The 27,154-nt window shown below is 34.9% G+C and overlaps 1 protein-coding gene across 1 annotated transcript in view; it reads left to right on the top strand.

The window, feature by feature from the left end:
* SP4 (Sp4 transcription factor) overlaps window positions 1-26,834 on the top strand; it is an 85,307-nt gene extending 58,473 nt beyond the window's left edge. The window contains exon 6 of the mRNA XM_081800434.1: window positions 23,415-26,834. Coding sequence (XP_081656560.1) covers window positions 23,415-23,662 — 248 coding nt within the window. The 3' untranslated portion in view covers window positions 23,663-26,834. The remainder of the gene's footprint in view (window positions 1-23,414) is intronic.
* Window positions 26,835-27,154: the final 320 nt, after the last annotated feature.

Genomic DNA, 27,154 nt, shown 5'->3' with positions numbered 1-27,154 from the left:
TTTTACTGTTAGATGTCGGGTTGTTGACCTATTTTTATTGATTTTGAGGGGTGTTCTCTGTGCCTCCTGGATTTTGATGCCTGTTTCCTTCCCCAAATTAGGAAAGTTCTCTGCTGTGATTTGTTCCAATATACCTTCTGGCCCTCTCTCTCTTCTTCTTCTGGGATCCCAGTTATTCTAATGTTGTTTTGCTTTATGGTGTCATTTATCTTTCGAATTCTCCCCTCGTGATCCAGTAGTTTATCTCTCTTTTTCTCAGCTTCTTTATTCTCCGTCATTTGGTCTTCTATATCACTAATTCTCTCTTCTACCTCATTTATCCTAGCAGTTAGAGCCTCCATGTCTGATTGCACCGCATTAATAGCCTTTTTGATTTTGACTTGGTTAGATTTTAGTTCTTTTATTTCTCCAGAACGGGATTGTCTAGTGTCTTCTATACTTTTTTCAAGCCCAGCTAGTATCTTTATAATCGTTATTCTGAACTCTATTTCCGACATCTTACTAATGTCTGTATTGATTAAGTCCCGGGCAGTTAGTACTGCCTCTTATTCTTTTCTTTGAGGTGAGTTTTTCCATCTTGTCATTTTATCCAGAGTGGAATAGATGAATGAGAGAACAAAATGCAAAAAAAATGCTAAAAGGGTAACAACGACCCCAGAAAAATATACACTAAACAAATCAGAAGAGACCCGAAACAGGGCGTGGGGGGGAGAAAGGGGAAAAAAAAAAGAGAGAATATGATTGGCTGGTGAATAGAACAGAGCCACACACTAGATTTTCGGTGTATTTTGGTTTGTTAGAAGAAATTGCCTCCCAAAATTTTAAAGAAAGAAAAACTTTTACATATATACAAAAATAAGGGTAAATATGATAAAGAGATGGAATATGACTGTAAAGATGAAAATTAAAAAGGATTTTAGAAAAGGAATTGATAAGAAGTTGAAAAAAGAAAAAAAAATTTTAAAAAGAGAGGGGCTCCTGGGTGGCTCAGTTGGTTAAGCAACTGCCTTCAGCTCAGGTAATGATTCTGGAGTCCTGGCATCGAGTCCCACATCAGGCTCCCAGCGCAGTGGGGAGCCTGCTTCTCCCTCTGACCCTCTCCCCTCTCATGCTGTTTCTCTCTCTCTAATAAATAAATAAAATCTTTAAAAAAAAAAAAAAAAAACTTTTTTTAAAAAAGAATGTGATCAGGCAGGAGACTAGGACAACGTCATATGCTAGATTTAGGGTATATTTTGGTCTGTTAGAAGAAACTGTATCCCAAAATTTTAAAGAAAGAAAAACTTACATATATACAAAAAGTAAGGTTGAATACAATGAAGAGATATGACTGTAAAAATGAAAAATTAAAGATTTTTAAAAAGGAATTGATAAGATGGTTGAAAAAGGAAAGAAGAAAAATTCAACTAAAAAATACAGAAAAAAAATTTTAAAAATTCACTTTGAAAGACTAAGGCATCATGGAAAAAAAGCCATGAATTCTGTGTGCTATATTCCCCTAGTGCTAGGGTTTTGCCATTCTCATTGATCGGTAAATTTGGTCTTGGCTGGATGTTTTTGCTGATCTTCTGAGGGAGGGGCCTGTTGCAGTGATTCTCTAATGTCTTTGCTGGAGTCGGAATTGCATTGCCCTTGCCAGGGGCCAGGCTAAGTAATCTGCTTGGGTTTGCTCTCAGTAGTTTTTGTTCCCTGAAAGCTTTCTGTACAGCTTTGGAGGGCAAGAGTGAAAATGGTCGCCTCCCAATCTCTGGTCCCGGAGGAGACGACAGCTCCGGGCCCCACTCCTCAGTGCGCCCCTAGAGAAAAGCAGTCCATCACTCCTGTCTCCCTGGTCTCTGGTGGCACTCTGTGCTCACCCGGCCTGTGACTGAGTGTTTCTGTCTCTCGCACATGACCCCGTTTGGAGTCTCTAAACCCAGCAGATTCCTACATAGTGCTCCCTCGCTGCTCCTCCCAGGGGAGGAAGGGGAGTCTCCCCAGATCTGCTGCTTGTTGGGTCCCTGCTGGAAGAGCAGTGGCCCGACTGTGCCGTGGATCACAGTTTATGGCAGCCCCGAGCTGAGAGCTCGCACCTTGGCTCCGTCTTTTCAGCCGGCTTCCCCACTCCAATACCTGGGAGCTCTGCCACACTCAGGCACCCCCGGTCTTTCTGTGACCCTGAGGGTCCTGAGACCACACTGTCCCGGGGAATGTTCCACCCCCCCTACTTAGCCACTGGAGCGACATCCCTCAGTGGAGCAAACTTCTAAAAGTTCCGATTTTGTGCTCTGCTGCTCTGTCATTTGCCAGTAGCCGGCTGACAGAGGCTCCCTCCCCCCACCCTCTGTCTTCCTGAATATCGCCTCGGATTCACTTCTCCGATCGTCCTACCTTCCAGAAACTGGTCGCTTTTCTGTTCAGAGTGGCTCCTATTCTTTTCTTCACTCTCCTGTTGAGTTTGTAGGTGTTCTGAATGGTTTGATACCTATCTAGCTGAATTCCTGGGACCAGACGAAATTTTGGTTTCCTGCTCCTCCACCATCTTGCTCCTCCCCTGGGATAAATTTTCTAATTAGACTTTAACCTTTAACTTATACCAAGGTACATGTGGGATAGAAGAGGAAATAGAATTGACATGTATTGATCAGCTACTATGCATTACATGTTTCAAATAAATTATCTCCTTTAATTCTAACAACACTGTGAGGTAGATAATTAGCTTCATTTTACAGATCAGAAAATTGTCTCAGAAAACAAAAAATAGATGTTAAATTTATTAAAAGTTTAGTTTGATATGCAAATAAATTAATAGGCAAATGAACCTTAGTATACTGGCTGAATTCCTGAGTTAGCATAATACTAAAACTAAGAATTTTAGTTTTTTGGGTTTTTTTTTTAAGTTTTAAAAGGTTTCCTTATGGTATTGCATTGGGGCTTCTAATAATGCCACCTCACCATTGATATTGGCAAATATAGTGTGATTAATCCCATAACAGTATTGATGTCTGTTTTAAAAAAAATATTCTGCTGTTTATGTCAGTATGTTAGGATGCAATATTTCCACTCTGGATTAGCAGTGGGACAAGTTAAGGAAGACAGGAAAAATTGCCAATTTTTTTTGATTTGGAAACTCACATTGTGATTTCATCATTTTATTTGAGAAATATGAGATTCTAAAGTCTCTCTTATCACCTATCCACACTCATAGAGATACACAAAACAAATTTATCCAAGGATTTATATACACATATACTTCAAAATCAAATTACTAATGATTTGAAGGCATATTTTCTTTTTTTTTAATGATTCACACCATTATAATCTTCTACAAGCTGGAATAATTCAGAATTGAATGTATTTTAAGCTTACTTTCAGTGTTTCAAACATCTTGAATACATCATACACAAAATTGTGTAATTAAACATATTACGTTGAAAACTGTTAAGCTTAATACCAGTATACTTAAATTACTTCTAGTGACTGAATACAGTAACTTCTAAGTATTTATTAAAATTTTTGAAGAGAATAGGAAACAGTATCTTTTGAAACAAATAAGTATTGATTAAGCATTTAAATGTTAAATTGAAAGCCTTGGCCATTCATTGCAAGAATGATGTTTTATTTAAAGGCCAACCACTACATTGAGTAAAAACTCAGTACCTACTGTGAATGAAGGTATGAGTTATTTTTATTCACTTTTGAAAATAATGCCAATTTTTTTGCTTTTGAGAAAAAAAATATTTTTGAATTTCCAAATGATACATGTACCTGGTATTTAAAAATCAAATCATTGGGGCACCTGGCTGGCTCATTCAGTAGAGCACAGGACTCTTAATCTCAGGGTCATGAATTCAAGCCCCATGTTGAGTTTACTTCAAAAAATAAAATATACAAAGAAATTTAAATCATAGAGGTTACAATGTTAAGGGGCTTGCTTTTTAAAATTAATTTTTTTATTTGACGTATAGTTGACATTATATATTAGTTTCAGGTGTACAACACAGTGATCTGTCATTTGTATACATTATGAAATGCTCACCACAATAAGTAGTTACTGTCTGTCACTGTACAGTTATGACTGTATTCTCTGTTCTATACTTTAACATTCCTGTGACTTATTTATTTTATAACTGTAAGTTTGTGCCTTTTAATCCCCTTCACTTATTTTGCCTCCCCTTCACCTATTTCTCTCCACCCCACTTCTTCTGGCAAATACCAGTTTGTTTTCTGGATTTATGATTCTGTTTCTGTTTTGTTTTGTTCTTTAGATTGCACATATAAGTGAAATCCTATGGTATTTGTCTTTGGGCTAACTTACTTCACTTAGTGTAATGTCCTCTAGTTTCATCCATCTTTTGCAAAAGGCAAGATTTCATTCCTTTTTTGGTTGAGTAATATTCCATTGTCAGTCTATACCACGTCTTTATTCATTTATCTGTCAGTGGACACTTGGGTTGTTTCCAGATCTTGGCTATTGTAAATAATGCTGTAGTAAATGTAGGGGAGCGTATGTCTTTTCAAGTTAATGTTCCTTTTCTTCCCAGAAGAGGAATTACTGCATTGTATGTTATTTCTATTTTAGTTTGTTAAGGAACCTCCATATTATATTCCACGGTGGCTACACCAGTTTACATTCCCTCCAACAGTGCACGAGGATTCCCTTTTTTCTGCATCCTAACCAAGAATTATTTTTTATCTTTTTGATGCCAGTCATTCTGACAGTTGTGAGGTGATAGCTCATTGGAGTTTCGATCTGCATTTCCTTGATGATTAGTGATACTGAGCATCTTTTCATGTATCTGTTGGCCATTTGTATGTTGTCTTTGGGAAAATGTCTATTCTTGTCCTCTGCCCATTTTTTAAATCAGATTTTTTTTTGATGTTAAATTTTAAGAATTCTTTATGTATTTTAGATATGTCATTTATAAATATTTAGGGGACTCTTTGCCCCATCCCTTGTTTTAATACCCAAGAGAACCATATTTAATTTTATAACTGTTTTTGCATTTGTGTTCTTCCTGTGATGATTGTTATATAGCTAAATATGCTTATTGTTACTGATCTATCAATAGTAGACACTATCTCTTGACTTCCTGCGTTGCAAATTAAGAATTTACCTCAATTTACACCATCTGACAACATTCAAATTTTTTTAACTGAGTGCAGGCCTAACACTATCTCTTGACTCACCACTCTGTGGTACAGATATTAGCATGTATGTCCTTCATTCCATATTGTTTCACCTCTTAACTTCTCGAGAATTAGATAAATTTTACTATCTCTCTTCTCTTTCTCTTGATGTTAAAATGTTTACTTTCTCTCCAATAAGCATTGTTCCTTTTTTTTAGTGGCTTAGTTCTTTTTTATTTTAAGATTTTATTTGAGAAAGAGAGCATGAGCGGGGGTGGGGAGGTGAGGGGGGACGGAGGGGCAGAGGGAGAGAGAGAAGCAGACTGCCTTCTGAGCAGGGAGCCCCGCTTCTCTTCAGGGCTGGGGCTTGATCCCAGACTCGCCCCGGAGATACGACCTGAGCCGAAGGCGGACCCTTAACTGACTGAGCCACCTAGGCACCCTAGTAGCTTAGTTCTTAAAATGGAAAACCAGTAAACAGTAATTACAATATGACTCTGATGTAATGAGTGTGATTACATATCCTTTCCTCTTTTTTCTTGAAGTTTCTAATTGCCTTTTTCCCCCTTGCATTGGCTAACTTTATCACCTCCTTTTGTTATTTCGCCTTTTAAGGAATAAAAACAGCTTCATCCAATTTTTCCTTTTCTTTGGAGGTTCCAGCTTTCTAATCAGTCTGATTCTTTTCTAAGGCTGCTGCATAGGTATAATCTTGAGACTTCTCTTCCTTGCTGTATTGGTTTTGATCCACTGTTCTCAAGATCTCCTGCCTTCATTTTTCTTGGTTTACTTGTTTGCTGGAAAACATTCTGAAATACTTCCTACAGTAAAGCTCTAGGAAGTAAATTGGTCTGAAAGTGGCCTTATATTGCTTTCCAACTTAGTAGATGGCTTGGCTAATACAGAATCTTAGGTTGAAAATGATACTCAAAATATTAGTGGCAGTGCTCTATAATTTTCTTGCAGCTCTTTTACTAATATGAAGTCCATTTCTTCATTTTTTGTAGGTGACCTAATTTTCCCCTGTCAACTTTTAAGAACTTATTTATTTATTTATATTTTTACTTTGAAATAATTTTACATTTACAGAAGAAGTTGTAAAGATAGTATAGAGGGTTCATCTATCCCTTTCACACAGCTTCCTCTAATACTACACCTCTTCCATATCCACATAATTTATGAAAACTAAGAAGTTAACATTGGTATAATACTAGTAATTAAATTATTGACTTTTCCACAAATAATACTTTTTCTCTTCCAGGATTCAATCCAGAATACCACATTGCATTTATTAATCATGGCTGTTCAGTCTCCTGTAATCTGAAATTGCCTTACTCTTTTTTTTACTTATTCTTTTTGTTGTTATTGGTTTTGTTTGTTTTTTCTTACCTTGGCAGTTTTGAAAGTTAGGTACTTTGTAGAATATCCCTCAATTTGGGTTTATTTTCTCATGATTAGACTGACATTATGAATTGTTAGGAAGAATATCACAGACACCATTGCCCTTCTTCATTTCATCATATTAGGAAGTAGACAATGTAGTGTGTCTTACTGCTGGTGAATTGGTTAAGATAGTGTGTGCCAGGTATCACCACTGAAGTTATTGTTTTTTTTCTTTCCGTACACTGTTTATTAGAAGCAAGTCAGTAAGGTCCAGTCTACACTAAAGGGGCAGTGAAGTAAGCTCCACCTCTTGGAGGGAGGAGTGGCAAGGAATTTATGGATGTACTGTAAAACAACCACTGTGATTAGTAAATGTGTGGGGCAGGGTGGAGAGGGTGGATTCTTTGAGTCTATGCAAATATCCTGTTTCTCTGTAAAGATAATTCTAATGTTTCCCTTTTAGCATTCCTCATTGTTATCCTGCCTACAGCAATTACCTTGTTGTTTTAAAGGTCATTTTCTGTTTCCCTCTTTGCTTGTACAGTTTTTAGTTTTGATTCTTGTGCAGGGAAGATTTATACCTTCTTCCCCAATTATTTGTTTATTTAATCATTTATTTATAATCCATTGTGGTCCCATGAGTATTTTATTTTTGGGGTTACAATTCAATATTGTCATTATTTTCTTGCTCAAATTGTTCCATCTTTGGCCATTTGGAAGTTGTTTTAGATTGCCTCCTCTGTCCATTTGACATACTCTTGGGGTTTTTTTTGTTTTAACCATAAGAGCTTCTGTTAATCTTTATGTTCTATTGATTTCATAATTATGTATGTTACATAGTTTTTCATTTATTGTGCAAACTGGTTGGGCTCTTCAACTCTTTCTCCCCCAACCCCTTCCAACCTCCCCATTCTCCCTTTTTTATTCTCTCTTCTTTTTGCAGTCTTACTTTGTGTAAGTTGAACTCCTTATATTGATTTTTTTTATATCTTACAGCTTTTCTTTTTTTTTTTGTCTTTTTACTTTTTTTATTTTCTGTGAGATTTCTTAACTTTATATTCAGATATTTCTTTTGAACTTTTTCTTAATTTCCAAGAGTGCTTTCTATTGTTTCCTTTTTTATAGCATACTCTTCTCATTGTAGAGATGCGGGAGCTCACTGAAAATCTCTTGAGTTTTCCAGCTAGATATTTTTTCTTAATACTTACGTTTCTTCCAAGGTAATTTTTTTCTCTGTACCTTGCTTTTTCCTGATGTTATAGGCTTTCCTGAATTGTGCAGTGGTCCTTGGCTTTTATTCAAGTTGATGATGATGATTGATAACTATGTTTAAGTAAAGAAGAAAGCTTTATGAACTGGTGACTTTCATTTTAGACAATTGGGCAGGGACACTGTGAGTTATGCTGCAAGATACCTAATTACCAAAATACAGTAATAAACTGTGGGACCATATTTCTGTGGATACAAATCATCAAATATTCTGACCCAATTTTTTGATAGGATTAATAATCCATGTACAGACTTTAATTTACTATTATATGTTTTACATCTCCCTCTCACCATCTTGAGTCTGAGACGTCTACATAATTCTACAGAAGACAGATTGGCTCTCTTTAGATATATCCTCTTAATAATCTCTGTTCTAGTCTGCAGAAATTTGATGCAATCAAAACTTGTATAACATTGTATAACACAAGTGAGATTCACAGGATTTTTTTCCTCCTTTGTCTCCTAGCATTGACCCTGTGGGCCCTGAATAGCAGGTGTAAACACCATATATATCCAGCCAGAGGACTGAGAAAAGAGGCCCCTTTGCTCTAAGGCCAGCCCTCTTTGTACTTTTCCACTGCAGTAGTGGCAGCAGAGACACCTAAAAACCTGAGAAAATACCCATATCTCTGGCCAAAGGAACCAGAACCTTCTTTTCCATTGAATGTGAGGGAATCACTATTATTTTTCTCTTGCCATTTTACTCTGATGGTTATGGCAGTCATATGTATGTGCAGAATGGTATAGGAAGCCTCAAGAATTCTTTCTGCCCAGAGGAACCAAGAAGAAGGGACACCTGGAGGTTGAGAAAGCATGAGGAAAATTTTGCAGAGATCTGTAAAAGGTGATCCCTAATTTCATTAACGGAACAAAAATACAGGGCTCATTCCTGAGCTGCACATGCACAGAACAGACCCAAAGAACCATAGCAAAGGCTTCAAGAACTCAACTATCTTATAAACCATCACCTGATTGCCAGCATATGCTGAGCAGACGTAAACATAACAGAGTCCTTGAAAATGAATTAATATTGGAACTCATGCCCAAAGAAGGCAAGATAGAACTAGTATGAAACTGAATGGGTCAATTACCTGCTAAAACAAAAACTTAACATTTCCCGGAGGATTCTTTAACAGAACCCAGAGTCACCACAACATAATATCCAAAATATCTAGGATACAACCCCAAATTATTCAACATACTATGAACCCAAGTAAATCTGACTGTGTCAAGATGATCCACATGGAATTATCAGCCAGTGACTATAAAGCAGCTATTACAACCATCAGCCATGGAGTAAAGGTAAACATGTTTGAAATAAAAAGAAAGGCAGAAATTTTCAGAAGCAAAATTGAGACTCTAAAAATGAACTAAATGGCAGTCTTGGAACTGAAAAAAAAATGCATCATTGTAAAGTTAAGAATTCCTTATGTGTGCTCAAGAGCAAATAGAGCTAATAGAAGGGTCAGTGAAGTTGAAGACAGATCACTAGAAATTATACAGTCTGAAGACCAAAGAAGAAAATGATCAGGAGGAAAACATTAACTGGGTCTCAGGGAACTGTGGAACTTAAAAAATTAGTGTCATTTGAGTCCAGAAGAAAAGGAGGAAAAGATCGATGTAGAAAAATATTTCACAAAATAATGGCTGAGACTTCCTATATTAGGTGTAAATTATGGATTTAAGAAGTTTATTGAATCCCATACAGGAATTGACAGGAAGTCATGCCCAGATACATGAAAATCAGTCTGCTAAAAATTAAAGGTAAAGAAAAAATTTGGAAAGGAGCCTAAAGATAATGACACATTATGTATAGAGGAATGCAAATTTGAATGGTGAATCATTTCTCTTCAGAAACTATGGAGGACAGAAAAGGAAAAGAATTGCCAGCTCAGCATTTTATATCCAGTGAGTGTCCTCAATAAGAAAGGCAAAACAAAGGGATTTTCAGATGAAGAGAAACTAAGAATTTCTTGTCATCAGATCTACTCCACAAAAGAAATGCTAAAGAAGTTTTTTAGGCTGAAGGGAAATGATACCAGTGGGAAATTGGGAATTTAATACGGAAGAACAAAATAAATGGTAAATACCTGGGTAAATATAGCAGGCTGTTAATCCTCTGCTTAAGTTTTTAAAAAATATGTTTTTTAAAGTAAAAATTTTAGTAGTGGTGGATTTTCAATGTATGTGAATATAAAATGTAAAAAAAAGTGGGGAGGGTAAAGAAACCTGTATGGGTTTAAAGCTGCTTCGTTTTCAGGTGAAAATATAGAACACAGTATATATGTATTGTGAAAAGTTAGCTATGTATATTGTAATCCCTTTATCAATTACCAAAAATACAGAGATTCAGGGGGGAAAGGGGAATAAATTAAAATAGTATGCTAAACAATATTCAGATAATCCAAAAGAAAGGAGAGAAGGGAAAAACAAAAATGAAAAAAACAGAGGACAAATGGAAAACAGACAACAAAATAATAGACTTAAATCTAAACAAATCAGTAATTATATAATGTTAATGGTCTAAACCTAACAATTAGAAGATATAGGTTGTTGAATTGCATTAAAAAAACACCAGATTATATATTGTGTACAAAAAGCCCACTTTAAATATTATATGGATAAATTAAAAAGGATAGAAAAAACATACATGCCATACAAAGACTAATCAAAAGAAAACCAAAGTTGATATATTAATATAACAGGCAAAATAGACTTCATAAAACAATGAAAAGTACTAGATATGACAAGACATTCTATAATGATGGAATGGCTCACCTTACTGAAGGGGTAACAATTCTGAATGTAATAGGCACCTAACAACAGAGCTCTAAAATATATAAAGCAAGAACTGACAGAACTAAAAGGTAAAATAAAGCAATCCACAGTTTCTTAGTGATTGATACAAGTAGAAAAGTAGAAAGGGTTTAGAACATTATCAGTTTACCCTAATTGACATTCATAGAGTACTCAAGCCAATTGCAACAGAATACTTAATTTTTTTCATAAATACATGGAACATTCTCGAACTTTTGTTCTGTGCCATAAGTTACACCTTAACAAAGTATATTCTCAGATCATTCAATAGAATTAAACTAGAAGTCAGTAACAAAAAAAACTGAGAATTCCATATTTTGGAAATTAATCACCACATTTCTGATTAACGTTCTGGGTCAAGAAGATATCTTAAGGGAGATTAGAAAATATATTTTCAACTGAATGAAAATACATATCAAAATTTGTGGGATGTAGGTATAACAGTGCTTGGAATTTATGGCAGTAAGTGCTTTTATTAGTAACAAAGGTTTTAGTCAATAATTATTTTTTTAAGATTTTATTTATTTGCCAGGGGGAGAGAGAGAGAGAGCACACAAGCATGGGGAGCAGCAGGAGAGGGAGAAGCAGGTTCCCCACTGAGCAAGGAGCCCAGTGCAGGACTCAGTCCCAGGACCCTGGGATTATGACCTAAGCCGAAGGCAGACACTTAACCAACTGAGGCACCCAGGCATCCCTTAGTCAGTAATTCTTAAGTAGAATAAGTTTCTACCTTAAATACTAGAAAACAAACAAATTAAACACAAAACAGGAAGTTAGGAAGCAATAAATAGGAAAAATAAGTGAAATTGAAAATAGACAAATGATCTAATAGAGAAAATCAGTCAAACCAAAATCTGTTTTTCTTCGAAAAGATAGAATTAATAAGTCTTTAGCTAGACTGGCCAAGAAAATTTATCGATCAATGCCAGGAATGGAAGAGGGGGATATCACTAGAGCCCCTATAGACAATATAATAATAAAGGAATGCTATGAATAACTCTACACTCTGAATTAGAGAGCTTAGGTGAAATGGACCAGCTCCTTAAAAGACAAAATTGACCAATGCTTGCTCAAGAAGAAATAGATAACATGAATAGTACTATATCTATTAAGGAAATTGAATTTTAGCGAAAAACTTTCAACAAAGAAAACTCTAGGCTCAGATCGAATTATTGGAAAATTCTTTATTAAGTAATAAATGATAGCAATTCTGCACAATCTTTTTTAGAGAATAAATGAAGGAACGCTTGTTAACTATTTTATGAGGCCTTCATTACCATGATACCAAAGCCAGACAAAGACATTCCTAGGGAAAAAGAAAAAAACTTATCAGTATCCTCAAAAATACAAATTTCAAAATCCCCAACAAAATAGCAAACCAAGTCCAGTAATATATTAAAAGAATAATTTATCATGACCGAGTTGTGTTTATTCCAGGAATGGAAGTCTGAACATTCCAAAATCAATCAGTTGATGTAATTTATCATACGAACAAGAGAAGGAAAAAAAATCACATAATTACTTAAATATATATACAAAAAGTATTTGGGAAAATCTGCATTCAGTTTGATCAAAATTCTCACATAACTAAGAATTGAAGGTTATGTCCTTAACCAAGTAAAGGGCATTTGTTAAAATACTACAGTTAGCATCATACTTACTGATGAAGGACCTAATACTTATCCATAGGGTCAGGAACAAGGCAAAGGTGTCTGTTTTTTGTTTTTTTTTTTTAAGTTGGCATGGAGCCAATACACGGCTTGATGTCACAACCCTGAGATCAAGACCTGAGTTGAGATCAAGGGTTCAACACATAACCAGCTGAGCTTCCCAGGTGCCTCAAGATGACTGATTTTTATCACTCTCTTCACACTGGTATGGAAGTCCTACCTAGTGCAATAAAGCAAAAAAAAAGACAACACAGATTCTAAAGAAAGAAATAAGTGTCTTTATTTGCAGACAACCTGGTTGTCTATTTAGAAACACCCTGGCATCTACAAGAAGGCTGTTTGTACTAATAAGTGTTTGGTAACATTACAAGGTTAATATACACAATGAATTTTCTTACTGCGTACTAGCAATGAACAACTGGATACAAGTAGCTTAATAAATACTGTCATTTTTAATAAGGTGAAAAGAGTAAAACACTTTGCTGTAACTCTGACAAAATATATGCAAGATATGTATACTGAAAACTAAATATTGATGAGAGAATTGAAGATGATTTACATTCATGTAGACATATACCATGTTAGTGGATTCCATGGCCCAATATTGTTTTGATGTCAGTTCTCCCAGATATATATACAAATCCAGTGCAGTTCTTCTCAAAATTACAGCAGTATTTTGTAGATATTAGTAAGCTGATCTAAATTTATATGAAAGGCAAAGCAATTAGGGTGTCAAAACAGTTTTGAAAGAAATACAAAAAGTCAGCTGATTGACATTAATTGATTTTAAGATTTCCTATAAAGCTACAGTATTTCAATGCTATGAGGTTTTGGTGAAAAAAAGGACACATAGATAAGACCAAATAGAGAATTCAGAAATTAACCCAAACACATATCATGCAAAAATAATTGTATGGGGAAATTATTTTCAACAAATGGTTTGGAAGAATTGGACAGCCACATGCAAGAAAAGAACTTTGAGCTACATACCTCATATCTTTTACAAAAACTGACTCAAAATTACTCAGACTAAAACCTGAAAGTAAAAAACTTTTTTAATAAAATATAAAAATCTTTGTGACCTTGGGTATGTTAGAGTTTTTAATACAACACCAAAAGCACAATCCATAAAAGAAGAACTGATATATTGGACTTGATAAAAACTATAAACTTTTGCTCTGTTAAAGATTCTGTTAAGAAAATGAAAACATAAGACAGAGAAAACATTTTAAAAACATATCTGACAATGTACTTTCATCCAGAATCTATAAAGAATTCTCAAAACTCAACAATTTGTAAACAACCCAATTTTTTGAAAATTGGCAAAGGATTTGGACATTTCACTGAAGAGGATGTGCATTTGACAAGCACATGAAAACATATATCATCTTTATTTGAGGAATGCAAATTAAAATTGCAACGAAATACCAGTACACATCTATTAAAATGGCTAAAATTAAAAACAAGGACACCAAAATCCTGACAATTAGAAGAACCGGCAAGAATGCCAAGCTGGTGGAATGCAAAATGGCACAGCGTTTTTGGAAAACATTTTGGAATTTTCTTGTAAAAGTTAAACATATACTTAGGCTATGATCTAGCAATCCACTCTTGAGTATTCACCCCAAAGAAATAAAAAGTATGTTCACACAAAAAGCAATGAATATATATGTAGCAGATTTTATTTAATCACCCCAAATTGGAAACAACCCAAATATTCTTCAACTGGTTGAATGGCTAAAGAACTGTGGTATATTGCTGGAGGAGGTAATCCAACAGACTTGACTGCTGGTTGACCTGCAGGTTGGACCTGGGTAATCAGAGGCTTCTCATCGCCTCCCCTGTCCTTAGAATATACTTTTTGCCCACTGTTCCCATAATGGGAGCTGTTAGAAGAATGTAGCCTTGAGTGAGAAAGATGTTGAAACCATCTGGACAGTATATATGACTGAACCCAGTTAAGACCTCTTTGTAAACTTTTAAGATTTGGCAGGTAGATGTAGAGACCTATTCGTCTGGTGGCCATCCAAAACAAGCCTCATAAGTAAGTTTCCTTTTTCTTATAAGTTAAAATTGCCACCTACCAATGTGGAATGGTCTGCCTCTTTTGTTTTCTCCTTACCCTTTGTGTACAGGGCCAGTTGGTGAACCAACATATAGATATATACAACAGAGTATTGCTCTTCAACGTAGAGGAATGAATTATTAATATACACAACCACAGTGATGAAATTCAGATGCGTTGTTAAGTGAATGATCCCAGCGTCAAAAGTCTACCTATTGTATGATTCCATTTATGTATGACAATATATGGAAAAATAAAAACCATAGAGACAGAGAATAGATTATTGTTTTCTAGGGCATAAGGGAGAAAAGAATTCAACTAGAGGCATCGTGAAGGAATTTTTGAAAGTCATAGCAACTTGCATATTTTTATTTTGGTGATGACTAAATGATTTAATATATTTGTCAAAACTCAGAGCTGTGTCCCAAAAAGAATAATTTTACTTTGTATAAATGAAAACATAAGGTTTTAAAGTGGGAGACAAACTCATTTTTGAGAAATTCTAATGTAAAAAGGGAGAGAGACTTTTCTTTCTTTTCTTTTTTTTTTTTTGAGAATCCAAAACCATTTTCTTTTCAGCCTCATACATATGCCTTAGTAACATACAGCACGTCTCTTAACTCTTCTAAGAATGATAGTATTTAGAGCCAGAGGAATACCTAAAAATGATTGTGTGCAGCCATTCATTTTATAAATAAGGACTAAACTGAAGTTTTAGGAGGTTGATTGATTTCTTTACTAAGGCCCAAACTTAGTTCTTGAACTAAGTTGAGTGATTAGTGATGAGTAAGAATGAGCCATTGGATTAGTAGAGTAAACAAATTCAGACAGGCAATAACAGTCACAGATAACATTTCTGAGGGCTTTCATTGTGCGGGGATTTTTCTAAATGCTCTTTTTCATTCATTTTCTCATTTAATCCTTTGAACAGTAACACAAAATAGGTATCTCTGTTATTCCTAGGTAAAAATGTAGAAACTGGGGCACCTGCGTGGCTCATTCGTTAAGTGTCTGCCTTTGGCTCAGGTCATGGTCCCAGGGTCCTGGGATCGAGCCCCACATCAGGCTCCCTGCTTGGCGGGACGCCTGTTTCTCCCTCTCCCACTCCCCCTGCTTGTGTTCCCTCTCTCGCTGTGTCTCTCTCTGTCAAATAAATAAATAAAATCTTTTTAAAAAGTAAAAAATAAAAAATAGAAATGAAGAAACTGAGAATTGGAGAGAGAAATTGCCCAAAGTTACATGGCTGGTAGGTAAAGCAGAGTCAAGATTTTTATCCTGAACAAGAATCCAATTCCTACGAAAAATGAAAGTATCATATGTGAGGACCTGCAAGCAGTTCAGTGTTTGGAACCATAATATTTGTGACAATAGATTTAAAAAAAAAAAAAATAGGCAGAGGTTAGTTACCATTGTATGTTATAAACTATTTAACTTTGTTTTTTTCACAGCCTTAGGAAATGGGAACCACTGAAAGTTTTCAGCAGTTAATCAGATTGGTCATCTTTTTATTTTAGACCATTTGGTATATGTAGGAAGAATAGATTTATAGGGAATAATTTTGAGACCATTTAGCCAAAGACAATAGCTGTTGTTGACAAGATCCTAACTAGAACAAAAGTTTTTTTTTCTTTTTTAAAGTTTTAAGAGTATGTGGGACCAGGTCAAGAAATGATTGTGTAATAAAATTGACAGGACTTGGTGATTATTAAATGTGAGAAAAGAGATAATAGGTACCAGTGATAACTGCTTCCAGTTGAAATGGAGACTACAGGAGAAGGATAAGTGTATTGTAGAATTGTCTACCTTTCTTCAGTTGTCTGTTTTGTTTCTCATGGTTGTTTGTTTTGGGGCTCTGTTGTTAGGTGCATATATATTTATAATTGCTATATCTTCTTGATGGAATGAGTCTTTTATCATTGTAAAGTGTCTTTGTCTGTAGTAACTTTTTATCATATTGGTCTGTTATTAATACAACTATTTCAGCTCTCTTTTGCATGCTATATCTTTTTTCCATCCTTTACTTTTAGCCTATTCATGTCTGAGTTTAAAGTGAACCTCTTTTAGATAGTGTATAGTTGGATCATATTTTTCTGTAATTCTTTCTGGCAACCTCTTCCTTTTAATTGGAAGGAATTAATACATTCACAGTTAATACATTCACATTTAATACAATTACTGATGAGGACTTAATGCCATTTTGGTATTTGTTTTCTACGTATCTTCTTTTTTGTTCTTGTATTCCTTTGTTATTGGCATTTGGTGTTAAATATTCCTTGTGTGTTATTTTAATCCCCTTGTGATTTCTCTATAATACTAATATAATATTTTATTTTCTTAGTGGTTGCCTGCTTTGGGGATTACAATTCACATCTTAAAATAATCTAGGTGCAAATCTGCTAGCAATAAATTCTTTCAGTTTTTATTAATCTGGAAATGTCTGAATTTCTCTTCATCTCTTTTAAAGATTTATTTATTTATATGAGAGAGAGGGAGCATGCTGGGGTAGGGGCAGAAGGAGAGAGAGAATCTCTAGCAGACTCCCTGCTGAGTGAGAAGCCCAATGCAGGGCTTGATCCCATGACCCTGAGATCATGATCTGAGCCAAAATCAAGAGTCAAACACCCAACTGACTGAACCACCGAGGTAACCCCCCCACCCCATGCTCATTTTTGAAAGATAGTTTTGCTGTATGTAGAATTCTTGGTTGACAAGATTTTCCTTTCATCTGGTATCATCCCACTGCCTCTGGCCTCTATGAACTCCAATAAAAAATAAGTTATTATTTTTTTACAATCCCTTATAGGTGATGCATCATTTTTCTTGCTGTTTTGTAGATTCTCTTTGGTTTTGACTTTAAGCAGTTTATGATATGTCTCAGTGTTAATCTCATTGCATTTAACCTACTTGGGGTTTATTGAACTTCTTGGATGTGTACATTAATGTTTTTCATCTATTTGAGAAGTATTCAGCTATCCTTTCTGCAAATATTCGTAAATATTCTGCAGATATTCTTAAATATCTTGGATCAATAAATATCTCTCTCTTGCTGAGAGGTTTTGTGTGTATGTTGGAATGCCCTTCAGCCCTCAATTGACAGCTCTGCCTTAGCTTTCACTTCCTGCCTATGCAGACCCTCAACAATTAAGCACACATGAGAGTTTGGGCCTTCTCAGGTCTTTCCTGAGCATGCTCACAGCTTTAAAGCTTGTATGTTGCATCTAGATTCCAGGGAGTATGCCAGAACTTTCCAGAGCCACTATGGATATTTTTATCTCCCAGTTTTTCCTTTTAAGCTTTTTGTTAAGTCTTTTTATTGTTTGTCCCAAGTATTATTCATTGCCCTGGGATTCCATGAAGTTAAAACACTTACCTACAATTGTTTTAGACAAACACACGTTCCTTTCCATCCCTGGAAAAAGACTTTTTACATTGGGCTGTCTCCAAGTCAGGGTCAATACAGTAGTTTTTTAAGTGAGGTCTTCTGAAGAACCACAGATCCCATTATCATTTCCTTGGAAATGAGGTTTTGAAAGAGTTCCAGCTCTGTTCTCCCTTTGGTAGCTGCTAGGCTTCTGGGGAATTTAAAATGGAATTAGGGAAGTTAAAATACCATAAAATTTGCTGTTCTAATCAAGATTCAGCCATTTTCCTTTAATAAACGGTGAATTTTGTTTGTGACACATTGAATGATGTGTGTGGCACATCTAAGAGATGTGGAATTCACAGTTTGATTTAGGAATCTGAATCTTGATGCCATTATCCATTTTATAGATCATAGTTAAAACTATTAGAGTAGATAAGATTACTTTTAAAAAGCATTTGTGATAAAATTGATCAAATGATTTGTGTATTCAAATAGATAATTGCTTAAGAAGTAAATGAAAAATTACTCATTATGCAAATTGATGTCCCTATAAAGTCATAGTCTCACATCTCAGCCCATCAATCAGAATAGCATTGCATTCTTATTTTTTTGGTCAGATTCCTCATTATTTTAATAATTATCTAAATTTTGTTGGGGCACCTGGCTAGCTCAGTTGGTGGAGTATGTGACTCTTGATCTTGGGATTGTAAGTTTGAGCTTTGTGTTGGGTGGAGATTACTTAAAAATATTTAAGTCTTATGTCCATTGTCCTTCCCACTCAATCTCCCTTTACTCCCATTTCTTCTACGTCAAGAATATAAGCCATGTAACTTCTTGGAAATTATCATTGCTCCCCCTTTTAATTTACTTTTATCCACAGGTAAAGATAGAATTGAGGGTACTCGTGAGAAGATTCATTTAGATATTCTAGGCTGGGTAGGTATAAGAAGAGTGTCCAGGAGAGACTAATAAGTTGAAGGTGTTGGAGGGGAGGGTTTGAGGGATCCATCAAGCCTCACAGTTTGAGTAACTAGGCTTCTTAGAACAAATAAAAAAAATTATTTAATGTGGATTATAAAAGTTGTTATTGTTACTTAAAAATTGTGTAGTTGACCCTTGAACAGCACAGGTTTGAACTGTTCAGGTCCACTAATACGTGGATTTGTTTGGTTTTTTTTTAAATAAAGTACTGCAAATGCATTTTCTCTTCCTTATGATTTTCTTAGTTATGTTTTCTTTCCTCTGATTTACTTTATTGTTAGAATATAGTATATAATATATGTAACACAAAGTATGTGTTAATTAACTGTGCTATTGGTAAGGCTTCCAGTCAACAATAGGCTATTTAGTAGTTAAGTTTTGGGGCAGTGAAAAGTTACACACAAATTTTCAACTGTGCTGCAGGTATAGGGGGTCAGTGCTTCTAACCCCTTGTTGTTCCAAGGTCACCTGTATATGCTACACATGGATATTTGGTGAAAGTTATTCATGAGCCAAGGGGTATGTTTTTTACTTGGCTGTAACAAATGCGAGACATTTAAAAGTGTTCCTGTGTAGTGAGTTGAATTGTGTCTCTTAGAGATGTTCAAAGTCCTAATCCCTGATGAATATGACTTTATTCGGAAATAGGTTTTTTGCAGATAAAATTAAAGATGAGGTCTTACCATGCCTAGTGCCTAAAATTTAGGACCTGTGGACCCTAAATCCAATGGCTGATACCTCTGTAAGAAGGGAAGAAGACACAGAGACATGGGGAAAGGCTATGTGAAGACAGAGGCAGAGATTGGAGAGATGCAGCTGCAAGCCACTGAATGCCAGGGATTGCCCAGAAGTCACCAAAGCTAGGATGAGGCATGGAAAGATTCTTCTCTAGAGTCTGGTGGGAGCATTGTCCTACTGACACCTTCATTTTGGACATCTAGCATACAGAACTGTGAGAGAATAAATACCTGTTGTTAGAAGCCACCCAATTTGTGTTACTTTCTTAAAAAAAAAACCCAGGGAAACTAATACAGTCGTTTAGCTTGCTCCTGAAATTAATTTTAGTTTGTATGTTTTAATTATAAATATATTAAAAATTAATTTTAATTTATAAATATGTTACCATGACAAACAGAAATAACATTAATTCATAAGGTATGTTTTATACATTGTATTAGCTTGATTTGAGGGCAACATGTTGAAAACCAGATTACAGGCAGAACTGTGACAGCAAGATAGTTGGCTCTTGATGGTACTTCAAATAAAGCTTAAAAGATCTGATTTATTGCATTTATTCAAATCTGTGATTCCATTGACAATCTCAGCTTTTCTGAGAGAAATTACTCTTAATATTATGCTAGGAAGTAATCTAAAATAGTTTCTAAATATGAGTCTTCTATTTACGTCCTTTTAAAAGACTATTATATTTTATTTTTTTTTTTTTTAAAGATTTTATTTGTTTGACAGAGACACAGAGAGAGAGGGAACACAAGCAGGGGGGTGGGAGAGAGAGAAGCACGCTTCCTGCGGAGCAGGGAGCCCGATGCGGGGCTCGATCCCAGGACCCCAGAATCATGACCTGAGCCGAAGGCAGACGCCTAACAACTGAGCCACCCAGGCGCCTCAAGACTACTGTATTTTAACAGTCATGTAATACAACATGGCATTCTCTTGATAACCTAGGTCAAAGTAGCAATTCTCTTTTCTTTTTTTTAAAGATTTATTTATTCATTCATCTATTTATTTATTTTAGAGAGAGAGAAGGAGAGAAAGCATAAGTGGGAGGGACAGAGGGAGAGGGAGAGAATCTCAAGCAGACTCCGCGTTGAGCACAGAGCCCAGCTTGGGGCTCAATCCCACAACGCTGAGATCACGACTTGAGCTCAGACCAAGAGTCAGACGCTTAACTGACTGTGCCACCCAGGCACCCCAAGCAGTTCTTTTTTTCTATACTCAGTTTATTAAACCAAAATTGTTTGGGTTATGTTCTTGATATTTTCTTACAGAAGTAAAATTTGGGATTTGTCCTTGACATGCTTTGGATACTTGTAATGAAAATACTTCACAGATTTTGGATCATGTGATAGATCATTTATCATTTATTTCCTTATTAGGCCTTTTTTCAAGATTATAGCTTATATATCTCTTAGTTTTCTGTTGCTGCCATAACAATAACAAACTATCTCAAATTTAACAGCTTAAAAGAACACACATTTATTATATCACAATTTCTTTAAGTCAGAAATCTGAGTAGGCTTGGCCTGGGTCCTCCACCTAGCATCTCACAAAGTCAAAATCAAGGTGTCAGCTGGGCCATTCCTTATCAAAGGCTCTAGGGGAGAATCTGCTTCCAAACTCATCAACACTGTCAACCAAATTGTTTTTGCTGTTGTAGGACACAGGTCCCTGTTTCCTTGCTGGCCTTCACCTGGGGGCTGTTGTTTGCTCCTGGAAGCTGTCCATATTCTTTGTCATATTCTCCATGTGGCACCCTCCCAGCAATAGCAGGTCAAGTCCCTTTCAGTTCTAATCTCTCTGGTTTTTCCTGCTGCAGCTCTGACTCCAGCTGAAGAAAACTCAGCTTTTAAGAGCTCATGTGATTAGATTGGGCCCACTCAGATAAATCAGAATAATCTCTCTGTATTAACACCTGAAATCTGCATTACATCCCTTTGCCATGTAATAAAACGTATTCACAAATTAAAGTGACACTTAAAGTGTCAGACTCTCACTTGTTCATTTTTGTATCACTAGTGCCTGGTACATTGTAGATGTTGCACAAATATTTGTTCAAAAATGATTGAGTTCATGAGCATCACAGCTAACGAAGACTTACTAAACAGCTACTATGTGCAGGTTGATCATCCAGTTGATTCAGTGCTTACTAAATGATGTGTCTTCGAGCCATCACCACCTGATTTTTTTCTGATTATTCCTGGCCATTGTTGCTAGACAGGCGCTTTAACCAACTAAGCCACGGCGCCCACCTGGCCATTGTTGCTATAAAGAAAGGAGGTCTGTAATTGCACTTTGATGATTAGAATAAAAAGCCCAAACCAGAAGTACAGTGCCTTGAATCCCGCTGTGATATTAATAAGTTGTATGATTCCCAAGATTAATTAATTTCTGAGCCTCAGCTTACTCATTTATAAAATGAAAAATGTAAAATAAGATCTTTAAGATTTCTTTTAACTTTAAAATTTGTAAGCTGTGAATTTTTCTTTTGTAATAAAATGGGAGACTTGAAAGGTTGGAGGAATTCAAGATTATCTTAACCTTAAAACCCTCATTTAATCATTTTTTGCCCTTGTCTAAGTATCAGCATTCAGAAAATGCGCAAATGTTTTTGAGAATTTTGCTTAAACCATATATTTATCCTTTCATTTAATTTTTCAAGACTGAAAGAGAAAAGTTTAATGAAATACTGTCAGTGTAATTTTTTAAAAATAAAAGCAAACACGAAGAGGGAATTATCTGATACAAAGTTGAGCCTATAGATTTTCTACTGATAAGTCAAAAGTAGGGCTAAGTGAAGAAGTCAGCCAAACTCAATTTTCTTAGGATTCAAATTCTAGTATCAGATGGAAAACATTTCTTTCCCTTAAGTAACAAGTTTTAGAGGGAAGAACTAAAGCTAATGGTTGATCTGTTGTGAACATGATGGTATACCACTTAACCAAATTTTTGTGCACTCCACCCGTTACACACAGAAGTGAAATGCATTTTTTCTTTTTAGTTAACATTTAGTTTTTATTCCAAAATAGCGAAGTAGTTAGTTAGTTCCAGTGGAATTATCTTACATCTTAAGGAGAGCATATTTAAGGATCAATTTGTATACAAGAACCTAACCGCCTTATTCTGTGACACCTCAGAACTCTGTTAAATCTGAAATGGAGTATTTGCCCAACTTGTTTTTGCCTTGTGAAGAAACTTGGTACAGTATTAAATTGTTAACTGATTTTATTTTAAGTAGTTCTAAGATAGTTTATGCCTCTAGGTATTATACTTAAAATGGAGACAATAGCTTGTTTTTTGTTTTGTTTTAAGATTTTATTTTATTTATTTGAGAGAGTGAGAGAGCACAAGAGGGGGTAGGATCAGAGGGAGAAGCAGACTCCCCGCTGAGCAGGGAGCCCGATGTGGGACTTGATCCCAGGACTCCGGGATCATGACCTGACCCGAAGGCAGTCGCTTAACCAGCTGAGCCACCCAGGTGCCCTGGAGACAGTAGTTTTTAAGGAAGAGTGGACATAAGCCTCGAACATTATATATTATTATACCTGGAAGAGATTTTTGGGATCATCTGTTAGAAATTCCCTTGTATCGTAGATGGGGAAACTGAGTGGTACTTAACTTGCTCCAGCTTTTACTTCCAGGCCTTAGTAGAATCAGGTCATTTATTCCCCATCACATGCTCTTCTATACTGCACTGCTTGTTTGATAGCATTTTATTTATTTTTAATTTTTTTAAGATTTATTTATTTGAGAGAGAGAGAGCAGGGAGCACAGTGAGGAAAGGGAGAGAGAAACCCTGATATCATGACCTGAGCCGGAGCCAAGAGTGGACACTTAACTGACTGTGCCACCCAGGTGCCCCTTGTTTGATGGCATTTTCAAATAAAAACAGAAAGAAGGTATTTTGCAACTAGTCAAAAGTTAAACAAAAGCAAAGTATGATCCGAAGAGAAATTATTTAAAATTATAATTTCATTTAAATAAAATGTGTATGACTTCATTTACTATTTTTTTTGTTTAGGTGAAAAGAGATTTGAATGCCCAGAATGTTCCAAAAGGTTTATGCGGAGTGATCATCTCTCCAAACATGTCAAAACGCACCAGAATAAGAAAGGTGGTGGGACAGCTCTTGCCATTGTTACCTCGGGAGAACTGGACTCATCTGTTACAGAGGTGCTTGGCTCCCCAAGAATTGTCACAGTTGCAGCCATTTCTCAAGATTCAAACCCAGCAACTCCCAATGTTTCAACCAACATGGAAGAATTCTGAAAAGTTATTTATAACAGAGACCTCTAGTGCTGCACTTAAGTTTACACACCTTTGAAAATCTGGAAATGGGCTGGTCAAGTGGATTACAGAGTAGGAAATCATGTTTTCATTCTTGGCTTCTTTAAGTATTCCAAGATTTTGGGTCAACACATAAAATGTTGAATTTTTAAAAATACAAAAAGCAAACTGATATACTAGAAACAGAAAAGTATTTCCTCCATACTGTAAGTTGTAGTTATTTGGAAATAGATCACATAATCCTTAAACTGAATCTTCCCCCTCTCTTAACATTATGTGTTAACATGTTTAAAAAGACAGACCTCAGTGTTTGCAGGCTGGACCTTAATTGGACTTGTTTTCTTTGGAAGTACTTTGTTACAAATTCAGTCAGTAATATTTTTATGTAGGTTTTTTTTCCCCCCCTGTAGCACAGAAAACAGTTAACTAATGATAGGGATAATACTTTATCTCCTTAGCTTGTTTTTGGAAAGTCAACTGAAAATAGTTTTGGCCGTCTTTTCTAAATGTTAGAAATTCTTCAACATTTGAATTAGAGTAAGTTCCAAAAAAGTAATCTGAGATGCAGCTCAGATCTTTATTACCACTACATTATAGTAGTGTGTATGCAGACAATCAGTGAAGTCCAATTACTTTCTCCATTTGGAGACACAAGAGGAACTTAGAGCTAAACTTTAGGTTAAATTTTAGATTGAAACCTTAGAAAAATACTGGGGTGGGGAGGGTGGTTAAAACAAAACTCATAATAGCTTCAGAAAAATAAAATGAGGCAACTTAACATGTAAGGTTTTGAAGTTAGGATTGATTATATTCCTAACCCTAGGTTAAACCACAAAATTCATTTTAAATGTTTATATTGGAAATATTTGCATAGAGTATAAATCATTCTGTAGTTTCATATTCTGTAAATATGATTTATGTTGACAATGTGCAGAATTCTTTATGCTTTGACTTGGTAGCCAAAGAAGGAATTATCACACCTTTTTTTAAGGCCAGCAGAAAATTATCTTTTAACTACATTACAAATTCCGTTTTCCTCTCTACTAAAATTTAGCCAATCTCATTTATTTCTAGAACTCTGTTAGAAGGCTGGTTACGAATTTATAACATAGAAATATCTTTATGTTATGCCGATAACTGAATTTTCCCTAAAAAGACAGCCTAACAAATATATAACAATGTGATATTACGAAGCAGGTTATTTTTTAAAAATCAGAATAATGTTCAAATAAGTGACTAAAGGAAAAAATTATTTTATTGTTTATGCAAGGATCTTATAGGAAAGATGGCCAAAAGTCTCATGAAAAAAATTTGGATTATACCAACAGCTTACGTATTAGTAAGATATCTCTTACTTTAAAAATGTATTTACGTGGAAACATTAATGGAATTGGAATTGACAATTGGAAAACTAAAATTTTTAACTGCCTGGTTTATTAACATTTGTTTGGGAACCGTTTGAATAAAGGTACGTGTTTTCTTGTGCATTCTCTATTATTTCAGGAAAAGTACTACTCATGCGAATTCTCTTCCAAAATTGTAATGTTTCTTGTATTTTTGATGAAGGAGAAATACTGTAATGATCACTGTTTACACTATGTACACTTTAGGCCAGCCCTTTGTAGCGTTATATAAAACTGAAGGTCTTTTGTGCTTTCAGTTTGTATAAAAAAGCTTTGAGATTAAAGGAAAAAAAATTTTTACACTGTGGTTATAAATTTCAAGTTTCTTAAAGCTTTTGTAGACTTGTAACAAAGTCTTTAATTTTAGTTGGATTTTGTAAATTGTTTTGTATATTTTATTTAATGTACTCTTAACAACTGATGTATCTGGCTTTAAAACATCAGAATCAGTTTGTTGTTTTGTTTGGTACAGAGGAGCATTTGGTAGTGTTAATTTTAATTTTATTATATAGGAGCTGAAACATCAAATATATATTTTATCTATCATTATGCTACACAATCAGTGCTATAAATTTTTTTATGCAAAGAAACTTTCCTAACGTTTGAATCATGTTTCCTCAAAGTGACACTTTTTGTTGTTGTTAATACCAAGTATGAGCTCTCTGCACCGTTACTCCATGAACCAGTTTTAATGCATACCTGTGTATGCTCATCAGAAATGGAAGTTATTTTTTAATCAACAATGAGGCCTATTATAAATTTAACAAACTGAATCTGGATAGCTTTATAGCATATAAAATATATTAATTTGTGTTAGCAGGTGCACATTTCACCACTGAAATTAGAAATATTTTGACAGTCTGTTCTGCATACCATTCTGAATCCACTTTTCTGTCTTATAAGAATCGTAAATTTCAGTGTCCTTTATTTGACTCAGTGGGATATAGCTGTTATAAGTAATAGGGCACAGATGTGCAGTAGAGTCATATTTAATGGCATTTCACTGTTCATTCCCTTTGCCACCGTTATAAAACTTTTCTTTATTGTAATTATCAGTGCAAAGATATGTATTTATCATGGTAGAACTCCAGTGTTAGAATAGTTTTTTCTTACAGTATACTTTCTTTGGTTAGGTTTGTGTATGTGTTGCTGATTACATTAGAACTTGATGTTAAGTCATTATTTATCACACTCTCATGAGAGCAGTAATAAAAGTGTGTAATCTAGGAGAAAAAGTTAATTTGTCAAACTTAGATAAGCATGATGTTTAGGTCCTATTTTTCAATTTTATAACTGTTTTATTGCAACAATATTTGTATTTAAGTCTTCATTTTAATGCCTTGTGGTGTTTTTTTATGCATGTCACTAAGTTGTCATCCCACATAAATTGATGTGCAGCATAGGGTATTAAATCTACATAATGATTTTAAAACAAATAGTTGATGGTAAAATGTAAATGTTTTACAAAAATTCCTTATAAAAAGTTTTGTAGTAACATTTCACTTGTAAATTTTTTTTGTAAAAAAAATGAAAATGAAAAAAAAAAGGATGAATCCAGAAAAAACCTGTTCCCCATATCCTAGAATTTAGACAATTATTCTGCCAGCAAAGCCTCTGGGGCTGTAATTGACATTTTTACAGTGCTGATTTGTATAAAATTTGTTTTTTGTGGATTTGGAAATAAAATCATGTACAAGTTGTTGCCTGCAATAACAATTGCAAGTAACTATTAAAAATTCCCTTGAGTTTAACATGTTTCTTCATTTAATTATGTATACTATAAAGCAGCAATAAATTATTTGAAGTATCAACCTTCTTATCACGATGAGCACTAGGAAGTAAATGCTTCTCACTAGAAAACGTATTGGCAACTCTTCATAATTCCTGGTATTAAGATCTGGTCACCATTTCTCTGAACATACTGCCAAAGAACACCAATGCAGATTTCATGTTAATTTGTGTAGCCATTGCTCTAGACATTTATGGAAATTAAAATTTGATTTAGGGACATTTTTTACTTAAATATTTTTAAGCAATAAATGTTAGGACATTGTACAAAGGAAGAGCTAAA

This window comes from Leptonychotes weddellii, chromosome 12 (assembly GCF_054177405.1).
Source record: "Leptonychotes weddellii isolate Sample4059 chromosome 12, ASM5417740v2, whole genome shotgun sequence".
NCBI classification, from domain to species: Eukaryota; Metazoa; Chordata; class Mammalia; order Carnivora; family Phocidae; genus Leptonychotes; species Leptonychotes weddellii.
This window is presented reverse-complemented; position numbering and strand designations above follow the sequence as displayed.